General features: G+C 38.1%; 1 protein-coding gene across 1 annotated transcript in view; it reads right to left on the bottom strand.

Moving 5' to 3' along the window:
* Positions 1–25,633, bottom strand: part of rngtt (RNA guanylyltransferase and 5'-phosphatase) — a 110,112-nt gene that overhangs the window by 39,527 nt on the left and 44,952 nt on the right. Inside the window, exons 11-12 of the mRNA XM_086264634.1 lie at positions 20,960–21,124; positions 870–938 (exon numbers count right to left, since the gene is read on the bottom strand). Of these exons, the coding sequence (XP_086120760.1) occupies positions 870–938; positions 20,960–21,124 (234 nt within the window). The remainder of the gene's footprint in view (positions 1–869; positions 939–20,959; positions 21,125–25,633) is intronic.

Raw genomic sequence — 25,633 nt, 5'->3', positions numbered from 1 at the left:
TTGTTTTACATTTGGGTCACACATCAGCAGCTTTTCGTGTCTCCTTCTTCACAGCCTGGTTGGAGGATGACATTTATATCATGTAAACATTTATACTGGTATTTTCATGGCCAATTTAATATGGCACGGTCCTTGTGTGCAGAAGGTCATCTCTGAATGCACAAAACATCAAACTTTGAAGCTGATGTGTTACACCAGCAGAAGGACACACTGGGTGCCACTCCCATTACGCAAGAACAGAGGCTACAATTCACTTAAATTGGACAACAGAAGACTGGAAAAATGTTACATGGTCAGATCGGTCTCGATTTCTCCTGCTACTTTAGGAAGGTAAGGTCAGAATTTGGCGTAGACGATATAAAACCATGGTGGTTCTGTAATGGTGAAAAATTGGACAGAAGTTTTTGTAAAATATAAAAACTTCAGTCCAGGGTCTTTCTGCATTAATGTTTGTAAATTATTCCGCAAAAGTAGAATATACTGCAGTGGATTAGAAGTCCTTGAGTCGATCGCAGATGATGATAAGAGGTGTTTTAGTGTTACCACCATAGGATTTTCTGCTGTCGTAACACCAAACAAATACGTATTTCAACCAAGTTCGTTTAGGCTGTAACAGAAAACACTATGTGTCAAGTTTACTGCGTACTGTCTTACAGGAAGGCCTGTGAATTCATGTATTGCCGTTTCCTTTACAATAACCGAGGGCAAGACTGGCACAGAGAGTGACAAACGGTGGGTGGTAGTGACAAGCTGTTCGATTCTTTTGTATGTGCATGTAGGAAGACAAAGCAGAGTCTGACAACCAACCTGCAGCAACGGGACTAAGGGTTTGAAAAATGACAAACTGTCACACTCTGTTGAAGGCTTACCCCACATGGCTGGAAGATAAGCCCATCGACTTCATGGCTGACCTGGGATGTGAAACTGCCTTCTAGGAGCTGGAAATAAAAACAAGAAAAAAAGCCCAGTTTGAGTCAAGTAAAACAGATAAATGATAAGATTGACAACTGACAGCTTTAGCTAAACTACAGGAAATTACATTGATTTATGAAGTTTTCTAAAGCTATAGAGCTTGCCAACACTTACCTAACACTCTAAAAGCAATGAAGTATCGAGTTTCAGCATAACCGGAAGGCTTATATTTGGCAAATCACTCAGAGTTACAAGGACAAGCCTGATATGTTATTTTCTCCTTGTAGCCTTGAGACTAAGCACTAATCTTTTTTTGACTGATAATGCATCTCTGAGAGATCAATACAGATAACTTGACAGACTAGGTTAAGGACAAAAATAGCAAGAAATCATTAGGTCCCAGATGATGTGAAAGACAGCATTTCATCTCTTCTATGAACACCAACCACTGTAGCTGCTGCTAAGAAAAGGAGAACAATGGCACCATACTTGAGGAGGGATGCCCAGTAGGGCTGAACGATTATGGAAAATAATCTAATTGCGATTTTTTGCCCCAATATTGCGATTGCGATGCGATTATTTTTTAAGGTCTTTGTCTTCTGTATTATTAAACAAAGACAAGCAATACATCATATAGTATGGCCAATACTATATTACATTAATTTTAAACTGTTCTTTCCTGGAAGACAGACCTCTGTTATGATGACATGAGGTGATGCATGAATTGATGACTGACATTTTTATTTAACTTCTTCAATCACAACAGTATATTTGAACATACACAATAGTTTATTTTTAGCTTACAAACATCTGAGCATAAAGTGCTGACAAGGAACCCTGGTGTAAACATTAAAATGAAAGTCAGTACAATGTGCAGATTGCAGAAATATACATAAACAAAATCAGTGGCTTTACCACACTCAGTTTTTCGACATCTGTGAACTACTAGACAGTCATTCAATTAAAAAATAATATTAAATAAATAAAACTAATAAATAAAAAATACACACATCTTACTGATCTCTGCAGTCAGTAACATTACACATAAAGTGCAAACATAATAGCAATTGTATAAACACACACACAAACACGCCTTTAAAATTTAAAGGCGTGAAATTGGACGGTCTAGTTCTGATTAGCTAATCAGAAGGCTAGTTCTGATTAGCGTCACCGCTGTCTCGGTGGAGTTTAATAAACTCGGCCGTCTGCTTCTTGCTATCTAAAATATAACCAGACACTGGCGTAAATTCTCGACTGTCTCATACTTCTGTTTAATAAGTTTTCTGTTTGACGTTTAGTCAGCTGTGTGAAAACCAAGGAGGAACCCACCCGGGGGATTAATAAAGTTTTATTTTATCTAATCTAATAACTTTAATCTCAGCCAAACCGATTTACTCACGAACAAACAAAACACTGAAAAAATCCCAACAATAACATTTTTAGGTTGTCTAAGTGACTTATATATTACGTTTAACCCGAGCAGAGAAACTCCGCGGTGATCTGAAAATGATGTGCCGGGAGTTGTGCCGTTCTCGGCCGCATCAGTAACCCTCGAGCTCCCGGCTAGCTGTCGAGCTGGTGGGTAGCAGACGCCTCTGAAAACGTCGAAGCACTTTTGCAAATATGGGATATCTTGATAAACCGAGCAGATATTTGATGTTTACACAACTACTTTCTCGCCTGAAAATATGTTAAAAGTTTATTTTGTGACCCAGAAAGATTAGTATGAGTAATTTTAAAACTTAGTAGCGGCCGCCATTGCTGGAAACTGGAGTTTGGCTGGGCCGCGCTATGAATTCTGGGATATGGTAGTAATTTGGACAGCCTTCGGCGTGTCGCTGTGACGTAATCGGTCTACAAATGCGGCCTCAGGAGGATGCAGCCCATGAATTTGGACATGTCCAGAGTATAATCGCAGCCTTTGCGGTTAGAAAATTGCACTTGATCATGTCGCGATATTATCGCAAATGCGATATATCGTTCAGCCCTAATGCCCAGGGGAGACAGAGTTATTGTACAGCAAAAGCAAATTTTCTACATCATGAAGCACATCAACTGCCATGGCAACGACAGCAAGGATATTAGCATTTCTAAATTAATGCTGAATATACCAGCTGCATTGGGGAACATATGAGGAAATCTCCCAATTCAAGAGCAATTTAAATTGTTGTCCTGTCTTTCAAATAAATACTGTTACCCGTCTACAGTCGGTTGTAGTTTCTTAGACTGAACACTTCCAGAGCTGCAGTAAAAACACAGTTTACCTATTAGATGACTCTTGGAAACATCAATGGAGGGTAATGAGGAGAAATGGGGAGAAGGACCACGGTTTCATTAAGTGTGGGTTTTAGTATCTAAGCATCAAAAACAAGGACTATCAGAGATATGCTCACTGGCTTCCACCTTGTGTTTGAAAGCCATTAGCCAATGAGTGTGAGGTTTCACAGTTAGACATGTCTCTTGTCATCAAATCACATTTCAAGATGGTGACGGAAAAAATCTCATCTCAAGGCTATTAAACTCAAAAAACTGGTGAATGATGTCACAGTAGCTACGTCCATCTTTTATATGGTCTATTGGTATGACTTAAAGATTTCCTGCATCAGCTTCCACTTTTCCATTGCCTGTCCATTAAGTGGCATAGAGAGATCTATTTATTACCCATAGCATAGTCAGTTGTTTCCCCTTTTAGTCAGCTGATGGAGGAATCCAAATGCTGTTTCAAACATATCTATGTAAAGCATAAAGAGGGAATAGCACACCTCTTCAACTACAGAGCAAGACAAATGGTCTTGATTCAGTCAGATATATCCTGAAAAGAGAAGCTGGGGTGAAGGTGAGTTGCAAAGAAGCTTGCAGTTTTTGTAGTTAAAGCAGATTCATGAGCTCACTCTGAATGAGATTTCTCAAGTGGATCCTTAGAAGGATTTCGGCTGATCCAACAACTGATCTGCTGAAATCCTGGCAGAACTTAACTTTTTTAATCCATAATACTCAAGCAAACTTTTGAAAAACTCAAAAACATAATTAGTTTAATACCTATTAGGATGCCTTAGACGAAACATGTAATACTCTACTCTTGTTATTGCACAGTAAACGTGTATTTATTTCATAAACCTGCATATTCTGCAGTACAAATATAGTGCCTCATTGCAGGTTCACTATAAGCTATGTTCTCTTGTACTGCCTCCTTGTGTTTTTTTAATGTAGAGAATGGAAGCATACAACTCTGTAACTGTGAAAATTAAACAACTTTTAATTGCTTTAATCCAAACACTTTGTAAGCAGAGAAATAAAATGCCAAAAAAAAAAATCATGTTCAGTCAAGCATAAAAATGAAGACTGAGGCTTTTGTGTGGTTGACGGGGGGAGGTCAATGTGAAGAGGCCAGCCAGGGTTAGCCGAGTACTCCATCTTCAGTGATATTTGAAAATGTAAGAAACTGAAATGCAAGACCTTCAAACAAATGTTTCAAGAGTGAACAAGAGAAACGAGATGAAACTGCAATCGAGTGGCAAATCAACCTTCCACAAAAATAAAACTGTGCAAAGACTTTAATGTGATGTTGGGATGTTAGTGTCGTGCTCGCTGTGAAATATTGCCAATATAAAGTCAATGTTCACAGTGGCAGGAAGCGAAACCTACTAATGCTGCTGCTACTGCTGGGAAAGGGAGCAATCGATATAGAAACGTGTCATGTGGCATGGAAAATTCTGCCAGTTGTCAAACCTAATATATGATTGCACAGCTACACACTGCAGAACTGAATATAAGCATTTCAAGGGCCAAACACTAGCAGAAAATACAAAATCAGCTGAGAAAGAGGGCTTGCAAAGCAAGAAATGTCACACTCTCTGTTGCAAAAATATGCACTATATGAATGATCAGCTACGTGACTATTTATGAGAGGTGTGACTCATACAGATGAACCCACAGGGAATTCTTTGCAGTTCCTCTCAGTTCATCGTGGCCCACATCTTTGTGTCAGTATTGTATTTTAATTCACTGTGCTGGCCAAGAGCAAATGCATAAAAAATATGGAAACATCAGATGTTTTTTTAGGAACTATCTTAAAAAGGAATAATGAAATTGTAACATGATAAATCAGTCATTAAAAAAAAAAAACAAACCTCCAAAACAAAACAAAAAAAATCTGCGTTATCATTATCTGCTGTAGTTATGCTGGAGGAAGCTTCTTATGCTGTTTTTGCAAACCTTCACTGATCTTTGGCATTTGGTATGTTCATGCAGAGTGTAAATATATTTCGGCAAGCAGGAAATGGCTTTGGTCAATAAAACAGAAAGCAAATGCATTAGTGCACTGCAGTAGATATCAGGTATCATATCAAAGCCATCAAGATGTGCTACAGCAGAAAGCAATGCATTCTAGCCATGCAGAAAGGTACTGAAAGGTGGAACAGGGGTGACCTTTTATAATATATTCTATCATGTCTTTGCTGTAATGACAGACAATAAAGTGAGGTCATTAAACTTTAATTAACATTGCCTGCATACATCTCCACTTATTGTCCAGCCATGACATTTCAATAAGCAGCCATGAACATTGTAAAGTGCCTGCTGACTAGGAGATAGCAAAGTGTTCAGTAGATATGAAGACTGCCAACTATGATTAGAGCCAAGATGAGCTAACACACACTCGTAGTATAGGAGATGAGAGATTGTCATCTGTCCTGGTGCTGCTTGGAGACAAACCAAATTATAAGCTCAATCACAAATACAAGAAAGTGTGGAATGAGACAGCTAAATTTCCACTCAGCGCAGGGCTCAAAAAGCCTGTTAAAACCAGAAGACCATAGAATTCTTATATAGACGGTCTCTCCTGTTAAGGTCCCGCTGACCTGAGTATTTTGTCCAGCATTAGACCAACAGATTGAGCTGCTCTGTGATCTATGATGATATACTCTGCCACAAAAATTCTCTTTGAAGAGAGCAGATTCTGCTGTACAATACATCAGAAAAAATCTGCTGTGAAGACGGACACTTATTCACTTATTGCATTTTTAAAAAGAAATGGGGATACAAAGATACTGATATTAAGACACAAATATAGAAATTACCTGTTATACCACATGCATGGCACTATTTTTTCCTGTAATTTTTAAATAAAGACTTTCACCTTTTATTTACTGAAAGAAAAAATATTCATGGTGCCAAAACATTCTGACAGCCTTGTTATTAGAAGTTAAAGGTTAAAATAACATTATGCTTTATAATTAGTCTTTGTCCTTGAGGTGTTTCTTTTTCCACTGAACATCTGCAAAGCCAGTTTTATTTTTGTATTTATTTATTTTTACCTCTACTGCTCACATATTGCTACGATTCTTTCCACAGTGCTGCAACCAGCAGTTAGGACAGTGGAGTATGTAAAGCTCGAAGCAAAAACCTGCTTTCACACACTTGTGTGCACAGTAAAAATGAAAAGGGGACCCACTCATGGAAAAAAAAACCTCAAAACATTCCATTGCATTACTTGTGGTCAAAAGGCTCCACAGTCAAGTTTATCCATTTGGTAGCATAAAAAAAAAATCTGACAGCTTCTATGAAATTTTACCAGCGCGGCAGGACTAGAGAGTGTGACTATTATCAATAGTTATCTTGCGGTTATCTATTCTTTTGTTCATCCACTGATCTCTGTCCTGCTGTTATACCACTTGATTTACACAATAACTCATCACCTTTGCTGAAATGGTGATCTCAGTGATATGGATGCTATGGAAAATGGTGTGATCCTTGGGTCATTTGCAGCATAAAGCGTGTAGCAGCATTCAGTTCTTCTTCAAAGATGATGAATTTGCATTCAAATAGCATGTCTATTATACCACTAGAGGAGTTCCACAAAATACTTTTTCGTTTTTCAGACGATGTGTTCCAGGAAAGTAAGAGAAGTCATTAGCCTTAGAGGGGCGCAGATGCATTTATCTAAAGCAACGGCAAAGTGTTCACTCCCTGCCATATCTGCAAAGAAAGTGGAGCAACATCAGTGCTCTCCAGAATGATGAATGAGTCACAGTAGATCACACAAAGCTTGACAACCATGCTGACATGGAGAAGGCAGGTAGCCAGATTAAAAGAAATGGTGTCTTTATGAAGGAATGGCACGTAGGCGGTAAGATCTGGGAGTTCCATTTCAGTTCTCTTGCCATCTTAACACACCCACCCACCACCTTCGGCAAGCACAGTGAACCCTGGATGGAGTGATGAGCAGAAAAGAAGACTTTCACTCACACGTACTCCTACAGTAAGGAAGTTCCTTGGAGTGATAATGCAGAGAGGGGGCAGCGACCCTGCTTTTATGGTTAAACCTCTTTAGGAAGGAAACACAGAGCTGAGCCTGGGACAAGTAGGTTAAGGTGAATAGCAAAGCCCTATTAAGAGATCAGGACTTTATCGTAGACTCCACGGCAGAGACAGGACAACGAAGACGCTCGGGGAGATAAATCAGTAATATACAGAGCACTTTTTCTCAGGTTGAGAGAGACTGAATGACAGAGTGACGGAAGTCAGACCAATTTCTTCACCAGTGTTTCACGTTCGAGCTCATTTCACAAAGGGACACAGTGATGAATGATATCCAGCAAATACTGATAGGATTGAAATGACATGAAGTATGCTACTCTGCTTCCCTCTTTTTCTTACGGTGATTCGTCTTTAACAGAGTAAAAGGAATATTTTATATAAGCAAAGGACACAGGAGAAAGTCATTTCAGGTTATCTGAATATATACAGATTCAGTAAAATAAAATAAAATAAAAATGCCATAATGGTCAGAACATAGATATTTATTGGAAGCTATACACTCACCAGTCGAAACAGTAAAACCACTCCCAGGTGAAGAGAATAACACTGCTCTCTGGTGAAGAATGCAATGCTTTGCTGAGAATCCTTCAGTCCTGGCAGACCAACCGTGACTATGACACTGCCAGAGAGCAACAACATGCCGCAGCAGGACATTAGGCCCTACCACACTTCAAAAATGGCTCGGGAACGAGCTGAGAAACACAACAATGAGCCTTAAGCAGGAACAAGCAGGAGGCCTCACCCTGAAGCCCAAGGCATCTAAAGGACACACTGTAAATATCCCAGTGTAAAACCACACAGGACACCACGCAGGTCCTCTTGTCAATGCCTTGATGGACTAGAACGTTTTCGGGAGCACAGAGATTATGTCAGTGAGCTCATTTCAGTTCACCAGAACTGAAATTCAACTAATATTTTTCATGAATAACTTAATAATAATTTGTTGTGAAAAGTATACACATAAATTATACGTTTTTTATAATTTCAGATAAGTTGTTTGCTTTGACCAACACTCTAAAGCATTTAGAGATACTCACTACCTCATGATACATAAAAAAATAAAAGCAGCTGATTTTAGGAGGGAAAATACACTAAAAGACTACTGGGCATTTGCCCTTTGGGAATGCGGATACTGTAAGTGTTGCAGATTGCTTTTGTTTCGATCTACTGATCATTTTAGCTCTAGTGACAGCTGTTGACAGCCAGCTAGGTAATGGCCCTGACGCTCTGATGACTTGATGCACAAGGAGAAAAATGAGAGTGACAGAGAAATAAATGTGCAAATGCCACCAGTCAACCGAGAAGAACAAACAAATTTATCAAATACATTTGGAGTTTGATATCGGACCGTTTCGACCTGTGTCGCCATAATTTCTCATCCATTTAACTGCAGTAAAGTCAGATTCACCTTCAAAAACAAACTGAAAATGAAGGCTTCGTAAAAGTTGTGAAATTACTTTTCTTTGGGGATTTTTTGGTCTAAAAAACCTGGAATCACTACTGTGGTAAAGATTTTAACAGTTTTCTCTTATTACTCTTATTTAATCCAGTTGTCTTCTCCAGTCTGCACCATTTTTAGCTTTTCTGCTGCTTCCACAAAATATCCCATTGGTCAAAATTACAGCTGTGATCTAGAAGATGACTTTGAATGACCCATCCCCATGTGGTTAAGAATGACAGACTGTATTAGGCTGAACTACAAATGCTTGTGTGAAATACCAAGTAAAATGAAACTGACAAAAGGTAAAAACATTTTCTGTGCATTTCTACTAAAAGTCAAAATGCCGTGCAGTCCTACCAAGATGAAATAAACCAGGAGGCATTAAAGGTGTACTGAACTCTTACTATTCAATTTCTAAAAACAAACAAACAAATGAATTGATGTTTCCACTGCGAAAGTTGCAAGTGACCAAACAGAGCTACGTGTGAAAATATTTATAAGGAATCTGTCCCAGAATGTTTGTAATGAAGTAATGAAGAATATCTACAGTGACATTTTATAAAGAGTAGAAATAGGATAATGTATGCAAAATGCATCTTATGGTGTGTTTTTATAGAAATGATCCAAGCATTCAGGATAATGCAGCTCATTCTTATTAAAGTAACACTGGCTTATTTTTTGTGCAATATAACAATCTCTTCCTCACCACAGCTGGACTGTTATTAAGCACTTTCGTTTCCTAAAGCCTTTGTATTTTCCTGCAGCCTGCTCATCCTCTTTACTCTAAGGAGGTCTAGGTGCGGGGCTGAATCAAAGGTGGAAAGGATGGATTGATATTCCAGTCATACTGTGGGGCTGTTGCTGGAGGAACCTTTCAACCCTAATGTGAATGGTTCTATAAAGGCTGTGTGCAGTTGCCTATTAGATGAAAAGCCCACATCAGAGTGTGCAAGGCAGCTAAACCACTGGCTGGCCTGGAGTTAAACATGGTTATCCAGTCTTGAAAATGTCAGTGTCTTTAAAAAAAAAAGAAAATTGATTGTATTTGATTTGACACTTCCAGAAAAAACTCAATTATTAACACTTAGACGATTAAACTAGAAGAGGCCAAAGATGATGAAAAATCACAAGGGCGCAGCGTGAAATTAAAATGTGTTATGAGGGGAATTTGGTTTAACCGGACAGGTGTCTTGATGACTGATGGACATGGTCCAACATTTCTAGCCACAAAATTGGAAAAAGTTTTTACAAGATCATGAAAAACTTTCAGCATAATAATGAATAATATTAAGTCTGGTTCAGTAACCCTATTGACTAAAGAATTATTAACGCAGAGCTTCATTAACACCTCTCTGATAGTGTTATTTCTGCATTGGACTGAATTCTATTTTAGAGATATAGGTAACTGTATTTACTGGGCTTTCTTTGTGAGGACATCTGTAAAATATAGATAACTAATTAAGCAAACTCTGTGAGTCATTATTAAAAAAAGCCACCAGGTATTGTTGATGGTTAGGTAATGCAATACTTGCATATTGATCAATGACTGGTCAAGAGGTAAAAGGGTATGGAGTGGGTCTAAAGACTGGGTTACAACCAAAAAATAATAATAAAATAAATTACAAGTTGGTACAAGCAGTGGAAACCTTTGCAAAGAGACAGTAAAAATGACAATATTTGAGCAATATCAATATTTTGGGCATTAATTAAGTGATCATAGGAAAGAGATGGGACTTTAGCCAGTCCAAGTCTGTGCTGAAGCTACACCACTGCCAGTTAGACGCATTACCGGTCTGCCTCCAAGACAGGAAAGATAAACTGACTACTGCAAACGCACAGCAGTGCTGAACACAGCCCACATACTCAGACACATTCATACAGACAGCAGACAGAGTGTCAGTGTGAAAAGGCAATGACCAGGAGGCAGCCTTTTACTGGGCTCCGATAGCATGCTGTGCTGTCAGTAAGAGAAGAGAGTGTGATGGTTTTGGAGTTGGCTGCATATCTGAAAGGTAAAAGATCGGACTTTGTGTAGAAGAGTTCAAAGGAGTTACATGTCAGGATTTAGATGTGGTTATACTATTACTGACCTTAAACTTTGATATTAAACAAAAACCTTGAATAGCAAAGGCATACTCCAAAGCATTAAAAAAAACAACTAACTTTTAGCAGAAAAAGGTTGATTTAAGTAACTGCTCACTTTATTTGACAGTTGAGTGTGTAGACTAGAGACAATCAAACCCAGGCCATTGGTAATGGCACATCTCGTATGTCCCTAACAATCACGCATACAGCTCACACTGGCAAATAATCCTCGTTAACCAAAAAGTCATTCCATTTGTGTGTTTGTCCAATGACTAGACAACTAAAAGTCTAAAAGAAAAAGGGAGGCTTACTTGTCAGATAAAATGAAACTATTCTAATCAATTAAAATATTTGCAGATGACCTTTTCTTCTGTTTACTAATTGGATCATTAATTGAGTAAATTTCTTGCTTCACGCTAGAGCATAAATATTTTAGACTACCCTTCTTGTTTAGGAAAAACAACTGCACTTGCTTTCTATGTGTAATTGGGCTGTGGAGAAAATGTATATGCATCAACAGAATGGATACAATTCAACCTTTTAATACTAACAAATGTAGCAGTACTAACCTTATACTAAATAATGTATATTTTGCTCCTGGAAAATTACGAAGTATGTGAATGCACCACACTCAAAATGTGTCTGCAAAAACTCTGTAACAGAGACCTGTAAAAATGCCTCTATAAGGGATGAGAGTGAACTTGGTAAAAACTAATGATGCATGATATTCCCAGGAAACTTCCAAAGGCCTGAATTACTAGAAATTACCACGAAATTTCTCTGGTTGATTACCTACATGAAGACAATATGTCTATATATTTTTTTAAGTTTATAAAAATTTTATGTGGCAGTTTGCATACATATAACACATATGTTGTATACATATCAAACACAGGTGAGTAGTAATAATGTATTTGGGGCAGTTTCTTTTAGTTAGTCTGAAACACGTTATGGAGGCATTTCAAAACAGACGGGTACACGTGTGAGAGTTTTAAATGAACAGGCACCGTCTATTGGCTGCTTCTCATCTCCTGTTGATTATCACTCATGTATTACATAAGCAATTTAAACAAGACTTTATTGATATTTACCTTTATGTAGGTCCTTCTTCTGAAACAGATGCATTTAATAGGATCATGTTTTGGAAAGAGGGTGAAAAACATTCTCTATACAGATACACAGTGTGACATTTTGTAGTCCATAGGGCCTCACAGGAATTTATACTGTGTCTGTAATAATTTCACCTTTCAGGTTCAAGCCAGCCAGCAGCTGCCATGGGAAATGTCAACTTGGAGCTTGAAGCTTAGATGCTGTTTCCATGGTTATGTTCAAAAACATTTTTTCCTCTTTTGTAAAACGAAATAATGCAATAGCTGCAGTATCACTCAGGTTTTTATGTCCTTGTACAAATTAAAAAATAATAATAACACAATTTTGACTTTAAAATTCACAGCACAGAAATGATTAAAAATTATATTTAAAAAAAAAAATCAGTTTAACATAATAGAAGTTGTGCTGCTGGCTTTTTATTAGGATGGATGGGGACAAGGACACCCTGAAACGACCATGGTTTAAAAAGAAGAAGAAACCAGCAGCCTAAAAGCAGAGTAGCAAAATGCAAGGACACCTGCTGACCTGACCCAGAGGACACGTGTTTCGTCATCCGCCCTGAGCCTGGAAGGAGGAAGGAGAGCAGGCAAGCAGAACAAATAAAAGAAGCTGCCTCACTTGATTTTGCTACATATTTAGCTGCTTTCCCGTTAGTGAATCCGACCTTTACTGTATAGATATGCCATGCATCATCAGCTCTTGCATAATGTCTTGGAGGCTTTGAAGAAAACTAAAAAATCTCAAAGCAACTGAGGTAAACAAACATTCGTCATCCAGTCCATGTTGTGTGTTCTTCCACGCAGCATAAGCCCTTATACAACAGTCAACATGTTTCCCTATGAGTGGGTGCAGCAGCAGGCACAGCAGCAAGAGAGAGAGTGAGGACGCAGGTTATGAAGTGCAGCTTGTTCTTGAACCTAACCGTGGAGGATGTATTACCATTGCCTTAGGTGCAGGCTGACACTTTTTCCTTCTTTTTTTTTGCAGTGCATTTCATAAAGTAGGTGGGACATGCAGCTGAGCCGTTAGAGTTCCCCCAGCCTCAAATTAGATAATTTTCTGGCCTTAATTAGGACGAATAAATCTTGTAGATATGAAGGTCAATAATGTAGATTTGATCTTACTAGCTTGCCCATTATCCAGTATGTTGGGTAGATCACCACAGAGGAACTTTTATATTAAGCTGTGATAAAAGCGTGTTTGTGTTGTTGTTGTTTTTTTAAACCAAGTTAAAACACCCACATGAAGGAGGTAAAAAAAGATGGAAACCTGAGTGCTTGCTTCTTCAGCACCAACAGCTGGAGACTCGACTGACAGAGGTGTGAGGTCAGGGAGCAACGGGAAACCAGCCGACTGACAGCCTTCAGCTAATGAGACATGCTGTTCCGGAGGCGTTACTTTCCTCCGGCCCCACCACAGTATACCTGCTCCGACTGACAAACATGAACTCTGACTCATGAGTCAGGGAAATGCAACAAGAGCACCATGAAGGGAGGACGTTTACATGAAATCAAGAACCATTAATACTGAGGAATGGGAGCCGGGAAAGAATAAAAAGGCTTCTCATCACATTTTGGCCATCGGCCATCTGAAAGTGTAACTTTGGCCTTCTGACCATGAACTAGTTTTATTTAACAAGAGAAATGTTGGTGTAGCTTGCTTCAGTCTCGCACATCTGCAGCACTACCATCGGGGATGAACTTTTTCCAACTGAATTTTGAAAGTGCTTCCATTTAGTTAAAACCTTACGTAGAAACTCCGTCTCCTTCTGGCTTTGCAGAGATAAATTCCTGGTATAATTTAAAACATGCACGCGTTTCAGTTTGCCTTTTTCACAGCCTAAAGTATAAAGCAGACAACTCAAATGATGTTAGGTTAAACTCTCAGCACAGATTCTGCAGCTGCTTATCAGGTGTAGGCAGCCTCAAGGCCATATGTCACCAACTGCTGACAATCAGTGCACTACTAATTTATACTCACTGACCATTTAATAGGAATACCAGTGAAATCTAAAGCAAAGCACAATGTTGCCAACAAGGGAAACTATTCGGGCCACTTGGACAACATGAACTGCACACAAACTAACAGATATTCTAAGCGACTATTCTGAATACTTTCGGTCCAACTTTTCAACTTATTTTGTCATCAGGAAACTGCAGGAGAAAAGCAGCCATCACAGCAGCACACAAACAAAAAGTAACCAAACAAAACTGCCTTCATTCAAAATCTACCCCTAGTGATTTTATAGAGCATTTGCCCTAAAATCTATTTCACTTTTCTACTTACATTTTAAAGGGAAGTCGATTTCATTGCTTTTTTTTTTTAATATTCAGCATGCTACTCTAAACCTTAATCTCGCCCAGTGTGATTAGGTTAGTGCTCTGTGAAAAGATTGCAATCTCACAAAAAAAAGTATCCAGATAACCATTTTTCAGGTCTCTATCCAAATTCAATCTCAGTTAGAAAAAAAAAAAAAGGTGTTTCAAGATGACATTGAGTTCAGCTAAGAAAGTTGGTTCTTCTTTCCCCATTTCATGACTTTCTAGTTTCCAGGGAGAAGATGCTAGCTGTGTTGGAGATATCGGTATTTTGTAGGGGTGGGGGGAAAAAAATCGATACTGTGTAGTATCGTGATATTTTGTTTGCTAATAATGTATCGATACAGGGACAGCAGAAATCGATATTTTGTTACCAAAAAAGTTTTTGTGGACTGGAACATGCTGACTTCAGAGTAGGGCTGGGTATCGTCACTGATTTCTAGAATCGATTCAATTCCGATTCACAAGGTCCCAAATCGATTCGATCCACGATTCGATTTAATTCGATTCGATTCGATTTAAATCTGGGAAATTTTGACAGTCAGAAGTATAATTCAGATCAGAACATTTACATATTTTTGTATCTATAAAAAGGAAGCTGACACTCGCAAGACTTTATCCAAGGTGTGAGCATCACAGCAGATGCCTTTGTGTCAAAGTAGCTGAGGATAAAACACAGAAAAACATGAAGGTGATTTTCCTGGCCTGGGATTTTATAAAAATATTCTGCAGTACATCAAAAACGAAAGAAAACCATTAATTAATGAACATTACCTCTGACGTTACAGCGGTTTTATTAGACACACGGCTAAGCATTTTGCATTTTGAATAATATTAAAAAGTTTAAATTTGTTCAGTATTGAACAGCAGAAATGAGGCTTTCTTTTCGGAAGAATGTAAAAGGGAAAAAAACAGCGGCCGACAGCCTGTAAACAACAGTAGACTTGTGCGTAACAAGCAAGCGAATAATGAAGAAAGCGAAACTGTTCGAGAGAGAGGGGGGGGGGGGGGGGAGAGGGAGAGAGAGAGCTGCGCATCACAATGGAAGCAAAACAGTAAAAGAGTGAATTCATGACGATGTTTATGTGAAGCGTTTGGATCTTCTTTTGCTGCTGGTTCGGTCAATATTGTTTGGAGAGAGATCAAACTAACAGCTTTAGAATCAGCGCATAAAGGGCGTGAACACAAAGCGCGGACCCGGATCAGCGAGCTGTCGGCTTTCAGCCCCGACTGTGAGAAAGGCGACATCTAACTGATTCTGATCCGCGGGTCGCGCTGTGTGTTTAAGTCTATGTGCAGAATCCCTGTACCTGCTCTCATTTACTGTTTGGTGGTTCTTGAAATTTTGTGAGATGTCACCAGAGATTCTGGCATTTCGGACAAAATAAATTTATATTAAAAAATCGATTCAGGATTTTAATGAATCGATTTTACGTTATCCAAGCCAGAATCGATTTTAATCGATGAATCGATTATAAAAACCCACCCCTACTTCAGAGCATGTTGATCAGCTCCTTTTTCTGAGCAAGAATCCTGACATTCCTGTCCAAATGTGTTTAACTTTTTTTTTGGCAGCAATAAACATGACAGTTTACTTATTTTAATTTAAGACATGTTTTGTTTTAATTAAGTTTAAAACTTTTTTATTTAATGTAAAATTATATTTTGTTTTAATTTACTTTCAAATTCTTCAGTTGCTGAATGGGCTGCATAGTTTTCATAAATTGCGAAAGTTCAGAATAGCTATAATTGCACCAGATGGTTGCATTCAGTTAAGTTGGACTAGACTGTAATACAAACCGTCCAGTTTGTCAACAATAAAACTGAAATGAGAGAAAGACTGAGTGTGAGACTTTGATATTAGATAAAATGAATATTGATAAAGTTTACCTTTATGTACAGAATCTGAATATCGCAAAATATTTTTTAAAAATAGCAATAATATCGTATCGTGGGATGTATGGCGATTCCCACCTCTGGTACTTTGTAGGGGATCTTTATTCATCTTAGGCCTAAAATAGGATACATGACGGTGAGATATTAGAAACTCTATAAAAAGGGCACAGCGAAACCTAGACCTTCTAATATCCTTTTTTAATGTTAAGGTTACTAAACTGTGACTTAATTGAATCTGAATACACCTTGAACCACATTTAATTACTGCACGCTTTACAAAAGGCCTCACTGCATGATTGCTTTTAAAAAATGACTAAAAAAACAGAAATTTAAAGAAGAAAAGCCCGTTTAAATTTATTCCTAATTTAAAGAGCAATTAATTGAGTTGAACAGATGTAACTTGTTTCTCTTTCTTCCCCTCACAGACAGACCTTTCCACCAGAAGACATCTGCTCATATGCTCACAACAGCAACTCATTTTCATGTTATTCATTAAAATAAAACAAATTCTGCATTCTTTTGCCTACTAAAAACATGGATTTTAGTAGCTTAAAAAAAATGAAATAATTTTCTTGAATTCTTCTACACTTTTTTTTATTATTGAATTTTCAGCAACGGGCTTTCTGAGGGTTTTTCAAAGCCTTTCTTTGGACATTGGCTGTTTGTCTTTTGTTTTAGTTGTTTGTTAAGCCCCTTAACACTGACTAGGGCTGAACGATATATCGCATTTGCGATAATATCGCGACATGATCAAGTGCAATTTTCTAACCGCAAAGGCTGCGATTATACTCTGGACATGTCCAAATTCATGGGCTGCATCCTCCTGAGGCCGCATTTGTAGACCGATTACGTCACAGCGACGCGCCGAAGGCTGTCCAAATTACTACCATATCCCAGAATTCATAGCGCGGCCCAGCCAAACTCCAGTTTCCAGCAATGGCGGCCGCTACTAAGTTTTAAAATTACTCATACTAATCTTTCTGGGTCACAAAATAAACTTTTAAAATATTTTCAGGCGAGAAAGTAGTTGTGTAAACATCAAATATCTGCTCGGTTTATCAAGATATCCCATATTTGCAAAAGTGCTTCGACGTTTTCAGAGGCGTCTGCTACCCACCAGCTCGACAGCTAGCCGGGAGCTCGAGGGTTACTGATGCGGCCGAGAACGGCACAACTCCCGGCACATCATTTTCAGATCACCGCGGAGTTTCTCTGCTCGGGTTAAACGTAATATATAAGTCACTTAGACAACCTAAAAATGTTATTGTTGGGCTTTTTTCAGTGTTTTGTTTGTTCGTGAGTAAATCGGTTTGGCTGAGATTAAAGTTATTAGATTAGATAAAATAAAACTTTATTAATCCCCCGGGTGGGTTCCTCCTTGGTTTTCACACAGCTGACTAAACGTCAAACAGAAAACTTATTAAACAGAAGTATGAGACAGTCGAGAATTTACGCCAGTGTCTGGTTATATTTTAGATAGCAAGAAGCAGACGGCCGAGTTTATTAAACTCCACCGAGACAGCGGTGACGCTAATCAGAACTAGCCTTCTGATTCAGAAGGCTAGACCGTCCAATTTCACGCCTTTAAATTTTAAAGGCGTGTTTGTGTGTGTGTTTATACAATTGCTATTATGTTTGCACTTTATGTGTAATGTTACTGACTGCAGAGATCAGTAAGATGTGTGTATTTTTTATTTATTAGTTTTATTTATTTAATATTATTTTTTAATTGAATGACTGTCTAGTAGTTCACAGATGTCGAAAAACTGAGTGTGGTAAAGCCACTGATTTTTTTTATGTATATTTCTGCAATCTGCACATTGTACTGACTTTCATTTTAATGTTTACACCAGGGTTCCTTGTCAGCACTTTATGCTCAGATGTTTGTAAGCTAAAAATAAACTATTGTGTATGTTCAAATATACTGTTGTGATTGAAGAAGTTAAATAAAAATGTCAGTCATCAATTCATGCATCACCTCATGTCATCATAACAGAGGTCTGTCTTCCAGGAAAGAACAGTTTAAAATTAATGTAATATAGTATTGGCCATACTATATGATGTATTGCTTGTCTTTGTTTAATAATACAGAAGACAAAGACCTTAAAAAATAATCGCATATCGCATTGCAATCGCAATATTGGGGCAAAAAAATCGCAATTAGATTATTTTCCATAATCGTTCAGCCCTAACACTGACCTATGAACCATTCAGGCATAACAAAAAAAAGAAAAAACATCTTTAAGGAATGAACCCGGACTGTAACTAGACATAATAGACAGCTTGGCAAAGAGACAAGTTAAGTTGCGTCTTTAGACACTGTGTTACTAGTATTGTTCTTGTTCTTCTTCAGAGCACTGTGCATGTGTGGATATATATTTCTGATTGGTGCTCAACCACACAATACCTTCTGTTGACGCCCATACCTGCCAAAAATAACCACCAAATTTTTGCTAGGTTTCAGGACTAATAAGCTCCAATTTTTTAAGAGTTCATCATCAAGGTCAAAAACCACCTGTTTGAAAAAGTTCTGTCACACACCAAAAAGTTAATAAAACTTAGACTTGAGTTTTATGATTAGTTCACTCTTAAGGGAAACTTGCCAGCTTCCAGTGGGCTGAGACTGTAACACTCTTTTCTGTAATCCAGGAGGGAATATGAATTTCTACCTTGTAAACTGATCATCTGTGGAAATTGCCAATACTCTTAAACTCTGCAAGCAAGAAAATGACCAGACATTCCAGTCTTGACTTGATGTCTAATGCCACGAAGGGAAGATTTCTGCCGAATACATTCTCAGTCCAATTACCAGAGAATTTTTTTAATGTATTGAGAATAATGTGCATTTTTGTTTTTATTGTGAAACATCAGCCATCCCAAAATGATATTTAGAATATTGTACAAGTGCACAGATCAAACTAATTTACTTGTGAACATTTATTAGTAAGTTGAGATAAGAGCATATTTGACAGTTAGTTAAAGATTTCATCATAACAACCAGGAGAAAACTGCAGCATTTAAACATCGAGCAATATCACAATAAATATTAGCCGTGACTGAATTTCAATTAAAAAAAATTATATCACAATTTTTAAAAACCCGAAAACGAATACTATTAGTTTATGAAGATATTTAAAATTATAATTTGATATTTTATTTTGCTGTATTCAATGATGAAAAAACAAATTACACACAATTTCTTTTCACAAGCTTTGTAATTTATGATAATTGTAATTGAAGGGCCTGATTTATATCAGATTCATGTAAGAAAATCTAATTTGGCCACAGTTTTTCTTCAACTAATGAAGAAGCAGTGTGCATCACATCAAACTAAATTAAACATGCCATGAATACAATTAATTGTAGAGCAAGATCAGAATTATTGGCTACTGTCAGCCAAGTCCACTCAATCCTCATAAGAGGGAAATTCCAAAAATATATTATCTGGTTGCCCCGATGGACAAATTCTGTAAAACTAAAAGGGTTCTTTGTAAGATAATTGGAAAAGTGGAGGAAGCAAAAAGAATAAATGTTCCCAATTGGTGGGGAAATGGCGACATGAATGTGTAAGTGTGCGAGATAAAAAACAGGAGCCTAGCAACAGACAAAAGCTATCATACAACTCCAGCCTGTGACTGAAATATCCCCAAAATGGAATTTCTGGTTGATATGCCATGAAGTAGATGGTTGTGCTGCTATGAATTAATGAGACAGATTCCAGCTTCTCCCTCTTAATGTCCCATACAACAGAGATATGCCTGTATGGGGAGCAGATGGCCAGTGAAAAAACACAATAGAGCAGTCAGAAACCAGACAGCTCTGACTTCATTTCGAGAAAATCTCGATCAGCATGAACCCCAAAGCTCGCAGAGGTTATGCCTTACAAAGTGTCTTAGAAAAGACGATAGCAAAGGGTTAGACCAGAGGTAACGCAACCATTCATACTAGGAATTTTGCACAAAAGCAGAAAAACACCAAGATATCAATGTTGGCAGAAGAAGAAGTGGAAAAAGCAGAAGAAATGTCAAAAACTTCACCCCCTCCAAACACTTTGATCGTCGCCGAATATGGAGCGCCAACATTCCCAACTGATCTTTGTCCGAGCAAAACATGAAACTAATTGTGCTCTGACCTCCCACAGACCTGATTGTAGGGTACAAGAGCAGGCCTTTGAGAGAGGCTTAACATCTTTTGAGAGAAATAAAGTCACTGCCATTTGCAGCCTATGAACAGCACAGTACTCTAACCTGGGCCATGAAGATGTACGACAGGACAAAAGCATAAAAACATCACCCAAAATAGACAGTAAATATATCTGAGTAAACATAGAAATGTATTTTATGTTTATTCATGGTATTAATGTGCTAATTAAAGCAATGCTAGGAGACGACCATTCCAAAATGTTATAAAGTGAAGTTTCGTTTTTTTCCTCCTAGTCAGAGTTTGCAACACCAGCAGTGTATTGTTACGCTTACAGCTACCACACACCTGAGACCTATTATGATCCATCCCAGCCTAGGTAGCTGTGAGTTCCCTCCCTTAGGCCCAACCTCAAGAGGGCGCCTGCTTCCTTCTATGAGACTGGGCTTGCTATAAGAAGTTGGTGTATTGATGTGTTTCAGCTGCTCTTGGTCTGCCCCCACCAGCTCAGACCAATTTGCTCATGAATTACTGTTGCCCTGGAAAACAACGTCTAGGGATATAACTGGGACACAACTAGCTCAACAAATTCATTTTAGGAAACAATATGTGAGGAATTTGGGTCGTCTGTGTTTCTTTGTTTGAAAAGCTGGATTTTGCTTCAACTGGGCGCCATCTGTGTAAGAAATGGAGAGGGAAATGGACTGGAAAGGGAAAAGAGCACCGTTGATTACAATACCTTGCGTGAAGCATGAATGTCATAGAAGGGCTTTTGTCGGACACTGTAGGGCTCCTTGGTCTTGTCAATCTGTCCAGTCTTCATCTTTTCGTTCCTGGGAGAAATTATTTCCTTTTCTATGCATAACAGCCGGATATTGAAATCACACTGGCCAACAGGCTGTCCCTGAAACACAAAACAAAATCAGTTATTCAACTCTACCCTCTTGCAAACATTCACAGGTTATTCTATGCTTGGCTATTCACAAACAAGAACAATTAACATCTATATGAATGCGGCAGTATTTATTTGGACTTGGATTTAACTTTGCAGTAGTTCCAAGGCTAGATTAGCGCATACATTTTAAAATGCATTTCTTTTGTGAAAACATATTACAGATATGTCAAGATTACTGAACTGCCAGTTTTGTTACCATGGCAACACTGGTAATTTTACTTTTCGTGGGGTTGAGGACTAGGACTTTTGTACATCTGAACAAGGCAGGCATTTTCAAAAGGGGAACAAAAAGAACTTTACAATTAGTGTGACAGTAGCATAAAGTACACTTTGAGGTGCTTCTTGGAATCCTTTCCTCAGAATGAACAGACTGATGAAAATAGGACGAGGGACTTTTTTCATGATGACCCAGTCAACTGCGAACAAACTGCTAGGTATATTCAATCAGACATTAGACCACAAAACAATACTCCATAAATGTGTAAATGCAATTACATATCTCGCCAATATTTGACCAATATTGAGTGTTTAAATTCATCGGCATAATGATGGAGTTGCTCCCGTCCTTTGCAGCTATAACAGGTTCCACTCTTCTGGGAAGGCTCTCTACAAGAGTTTGAAATGTGTCTGTGGGAATTTTTGCCCATTCATCCAGAAGAGTGTATGTACGGTCAGACCACTGATGTTGAATGAGCTGGCCTGGAATACAATCTTTGCTCTAGTTCATCCCAAAAGTGTTTGATGGAGTTCAAGTCAGGAGTCTGTGTGTGCCAGTAAACACCAAAACTCATGCAACCATGAGTTTATGGACAGAAAATTACATTCCCAAATGGTTCCCAGAAAATTTCTTGGTAAGCTGAAGCATTAAAATTCCCCTCGACCTACCACAGAAAAATCACTCACTATCACTCACAAATGTTTATAAAGGCAGGCTGCATGGCTAGGTGCTTGATTTTATACAGCTGTGGTAATGGGCGAGAAATCACCTAATTTCAATCATTAAGAGGTGTAGCCCAATACTTTTATATATTGTAACCTGTGAAAAGGTTACTTTAACATCAGCTGAACTCGTCCCAAAAAAGTACACTGCACAGCTAAATCAGCTTTTCTTTGTCACCATGACAACAGTTTCTCCACAATGTTGGTCAATCACTGTTATTCCACATAGACAAGCATTTCAACCTGAGCCACTACTTTCGTTTACACAGACGGGGGCCACAAAGGTTCCGCCACAACCATCTGCTGGTCCACTGTGACTTTGACAGGAAAAAGTACAGCAAAGCTTGTTCCTGTCCCGGGTTATAAATAATAAAGCTCAGGTGGAAAATGTAAAAGTGTTAAATGGTGCCGAGGAGTTTGAGATGAAAACAGCCTGATACGGCTCGTTACCGCCACATATTTTCTACTGCTCGGCCGACAAAGCAATTAAAAACAACGACTCACAGACTTCACTTTTATCAAAACTGCTGACGTTAGTGATGAAAATCTGCCAGATGATCACGAACCAAATACGTGGCAACAATTTGACATTTAATTGAAAAAAATGAGCTCAAACTCCAACTGAGCTGCAATTTATTTGGTGCCAAAACACATCATAAATCACAGAAAGCTTTTTCTTTTTTTTAAAAAAATTACCCAGCTGTGATAAGCACAAAAATATTTCTAACCCAAACATCTCCTTGACTGTTAAAATTGACATTTATTATAAAAGAAAGAAAAGACGAAGCAGACAATCCATTTTCAAACCACTTTATGATTTGCCAGAAAACTACATACTTTGGCAAGATAGACTTGTTTTTAACCGAGCAGTTACACAACAGTATTCTCTATGCTAATCACTGGCTCTGGTACAGCCACAAAATAAAAAGAATAATGGAATTGAATTTAAAAATGTGTTTGGCACCGATAACAGCAGCATGTTGTTCCAAACATCATTCTATCTGCTTATTGAAAATACAATAATCTTTCCTTTGTAGGGCTTAAATAAACAATCTTAAAGCCCATGATAGTAATTATTAATTTACTGTAGATGATCTTTACTACATTAAAAGCATTTATGTTTTGTTAATTAGATAATTAGTTTTGGCAAAGGATGATTGCCAACAAGTTTAACACATTTTTCTAAAATGATGGCAATTTAAGACAAGGAAAAAAAATGGGTAAAAGAAATAGTTCCAACAGCCACTTTTTCTACTGAAACTGGCAAAAGTTTTTGAACATGAATGAAAAATAAATAAATAAATATACAAATCGATGAACTGACTGTTACAGGTCTACTGTACAGCCTAATGCAAAGCCAGTTTTTAAGCAGCAATTATTCGAGTATTGGACCATTTCATGAGGTTTTAGTTTCTTAGACAAAGAACATCGATTTATCAAAACAATTCATCGAAACATTCGCAATTTTTACAGCTCTTACACCAGCAGGATGGATCAATATTCTCTCATGTGTATCGAGAGGCCCAAAGGCTTAAGACCTAAGCATTTGTATTCTACTCGAAGTGTTTGGTAAAGGCCACTTCTCTTCTCAACAGCTTTCTAAGGAATTATTGGAAATGGCAGGGGAAAAGATTTCTGAATAAAAGGACGAGACAGTGAATGACAAAGAATTAGCTATGATTAGACGCATTACTAGAGTGTGCTATTTTGTGAGTCACACAATATATATTAATATATTAATAAACATAAACACACACACACACACACACGCACACACACACACACTATGATGTGTATGCCTTTAGAAATACAGGTAAAATCTGACCCACTTAATGGTACGTAGACTTATTGGCCACTTTATTAGGTATGGCTCATGATCAAAACAAATACCTAATCAGCCAATCACATAGCAGCAACTCAATGCATTTAAGCATGTAGACATGGTCAAGACAACAGAGTGAATGGTTTAATAGACTTTGAATGTGGCATGGTTGTTGGTGTTCTAATTATTTTAGAAACTGCTGATCTGCTGGGATTATTATTTATTTATTTTTTACACACAACCATATTTAGGATTGACAAAGAATGCTCTGAAAAAGAGAAAATATACACTGTTGATGTCAGAGGTCAGAGGAGAAAGGTCAGACTGCTTTAAGCTGACACAAAAGCATAGAAAAAAAAACATTCGATAAAAACAAGGTATGCAGACAAGCATCTCTGAACACACAACGCATCCAAGCATGAAGCAGATGAGCTGCGGCAGCAGAAGGCTACAGGTGCTACAGATGTCACTGTTGTCAGCTAAGAACAGGAAACTAAATAAAAAAAATAAATGGAAATAAAGTGAATATTGGCTTTGCATTCATCAGGATGCGACTTTATTAGGATGCCCATGCTGATCTGTGTCTGCAGGATGCTTAAGTTGCCAACTGTCTGCAAACAGATTAACCATAACAACTTGAGAAATGAGAAGCCAGTCATGCTGTGTCCTTGTGATAGACTCTCCAATTTGCTTAATGTAGCCTTAACAATGTTATAAGGGCAATTTGGGAACTTCAAATAAGGTCACAGACAGATTGAAGTTCAAGATACTCTTGTTTAAACATTTCTTTGAAGAGTTCTTTTTCTTTTAGGGTGACTGCAAAACCGCACTACATCCTCCTGGAGCAACAGCTGGTATCATGTCCCACACATTCGGCACCATCTGTCAGCCGTGTCATCGGGACAGAACAAGATGTAAGTGTGGATGATTCAAGGCATGTGCTGTCCACGACTGTTCAACAGGGAAACAGCAGACAAAAACCCTGTTAACCAAACATTTCTAGGGCTAAATATCATTTTGGGCTGTGACTCCAGGGGTTAATCTGTCACAGAGAATATCATTAATGCAAATATGCCATTTATGATATCCTCCATATTGATACTGCTGTCACAATAACAACCATGGTTTAGATTAGCAATGGGGGAGGAAAAAGAAATCATGCTGTACATTTATACTAACATGAACTGGATAATGTAAAGAAAATCACAGTGAAAAACTGATGCGGTAGTCTACACCATTCTGCCAAAATTTCATTGCAGCAGCTCAAAAATGGTATTTGTAGTATGTACTTCCCCTGTGTCCTTATATCCATGCCTGAGAATGACCCTAAAGGAATAATGGCTGATGCTCAGGCTATCCTCATGAAGTCCATTTCTAATTCGTTTGGTCATTCACACCAGTGGCCTGGTCATTTTGTGGGGCTCTGGCAGTGCTCATCCTGCTGTCCTTGCACAAAGAAGGAGATACCGGTTCTGCTGATGCGTCAAGCACCTTCTAAAGCCCTGCCCTCTTCGAGAGCAACTGCGCATCTGATTAAAAGTGTTCTTTTATTTTTTTTGAGCAGTTTATATATACACATTAACTTTTAAACACCAGAGAGCAATATAATGAGAAATAAAGGATAATAGCATGAGGTTGGCAAGGCTAAAAAAATACAGCAAAAACATGAAAGTGTTTGAAATCCTGTTGAAAGCAGA

Source organism: Aulonocara sp. 'chitande type north' Nkhata Bay, linkage group LG15, assembly GCF_057382095.1.
Source record: "Aulonocara sp. 'chitande type north' Nkhata Bay isolate Kocher_YH1m ecotype deep benthic linkage group LG15, A_spYH_male_GT1.1, whole genome shotgun sequence".
NCBI classification, from domain to species: domain Eukaryota; kingdom Metazoa; phylum Chordata; class Actinopteri; order Cichliformes; family Cichlidae; genus Aulonocara; species Aulonocara sp. 'chitande type north' Nkhata Bay.
Note: the sequence above shows the minus strand (reverse complement) of the source record. Positions and strands in the feature narration are given on the sequence as shown.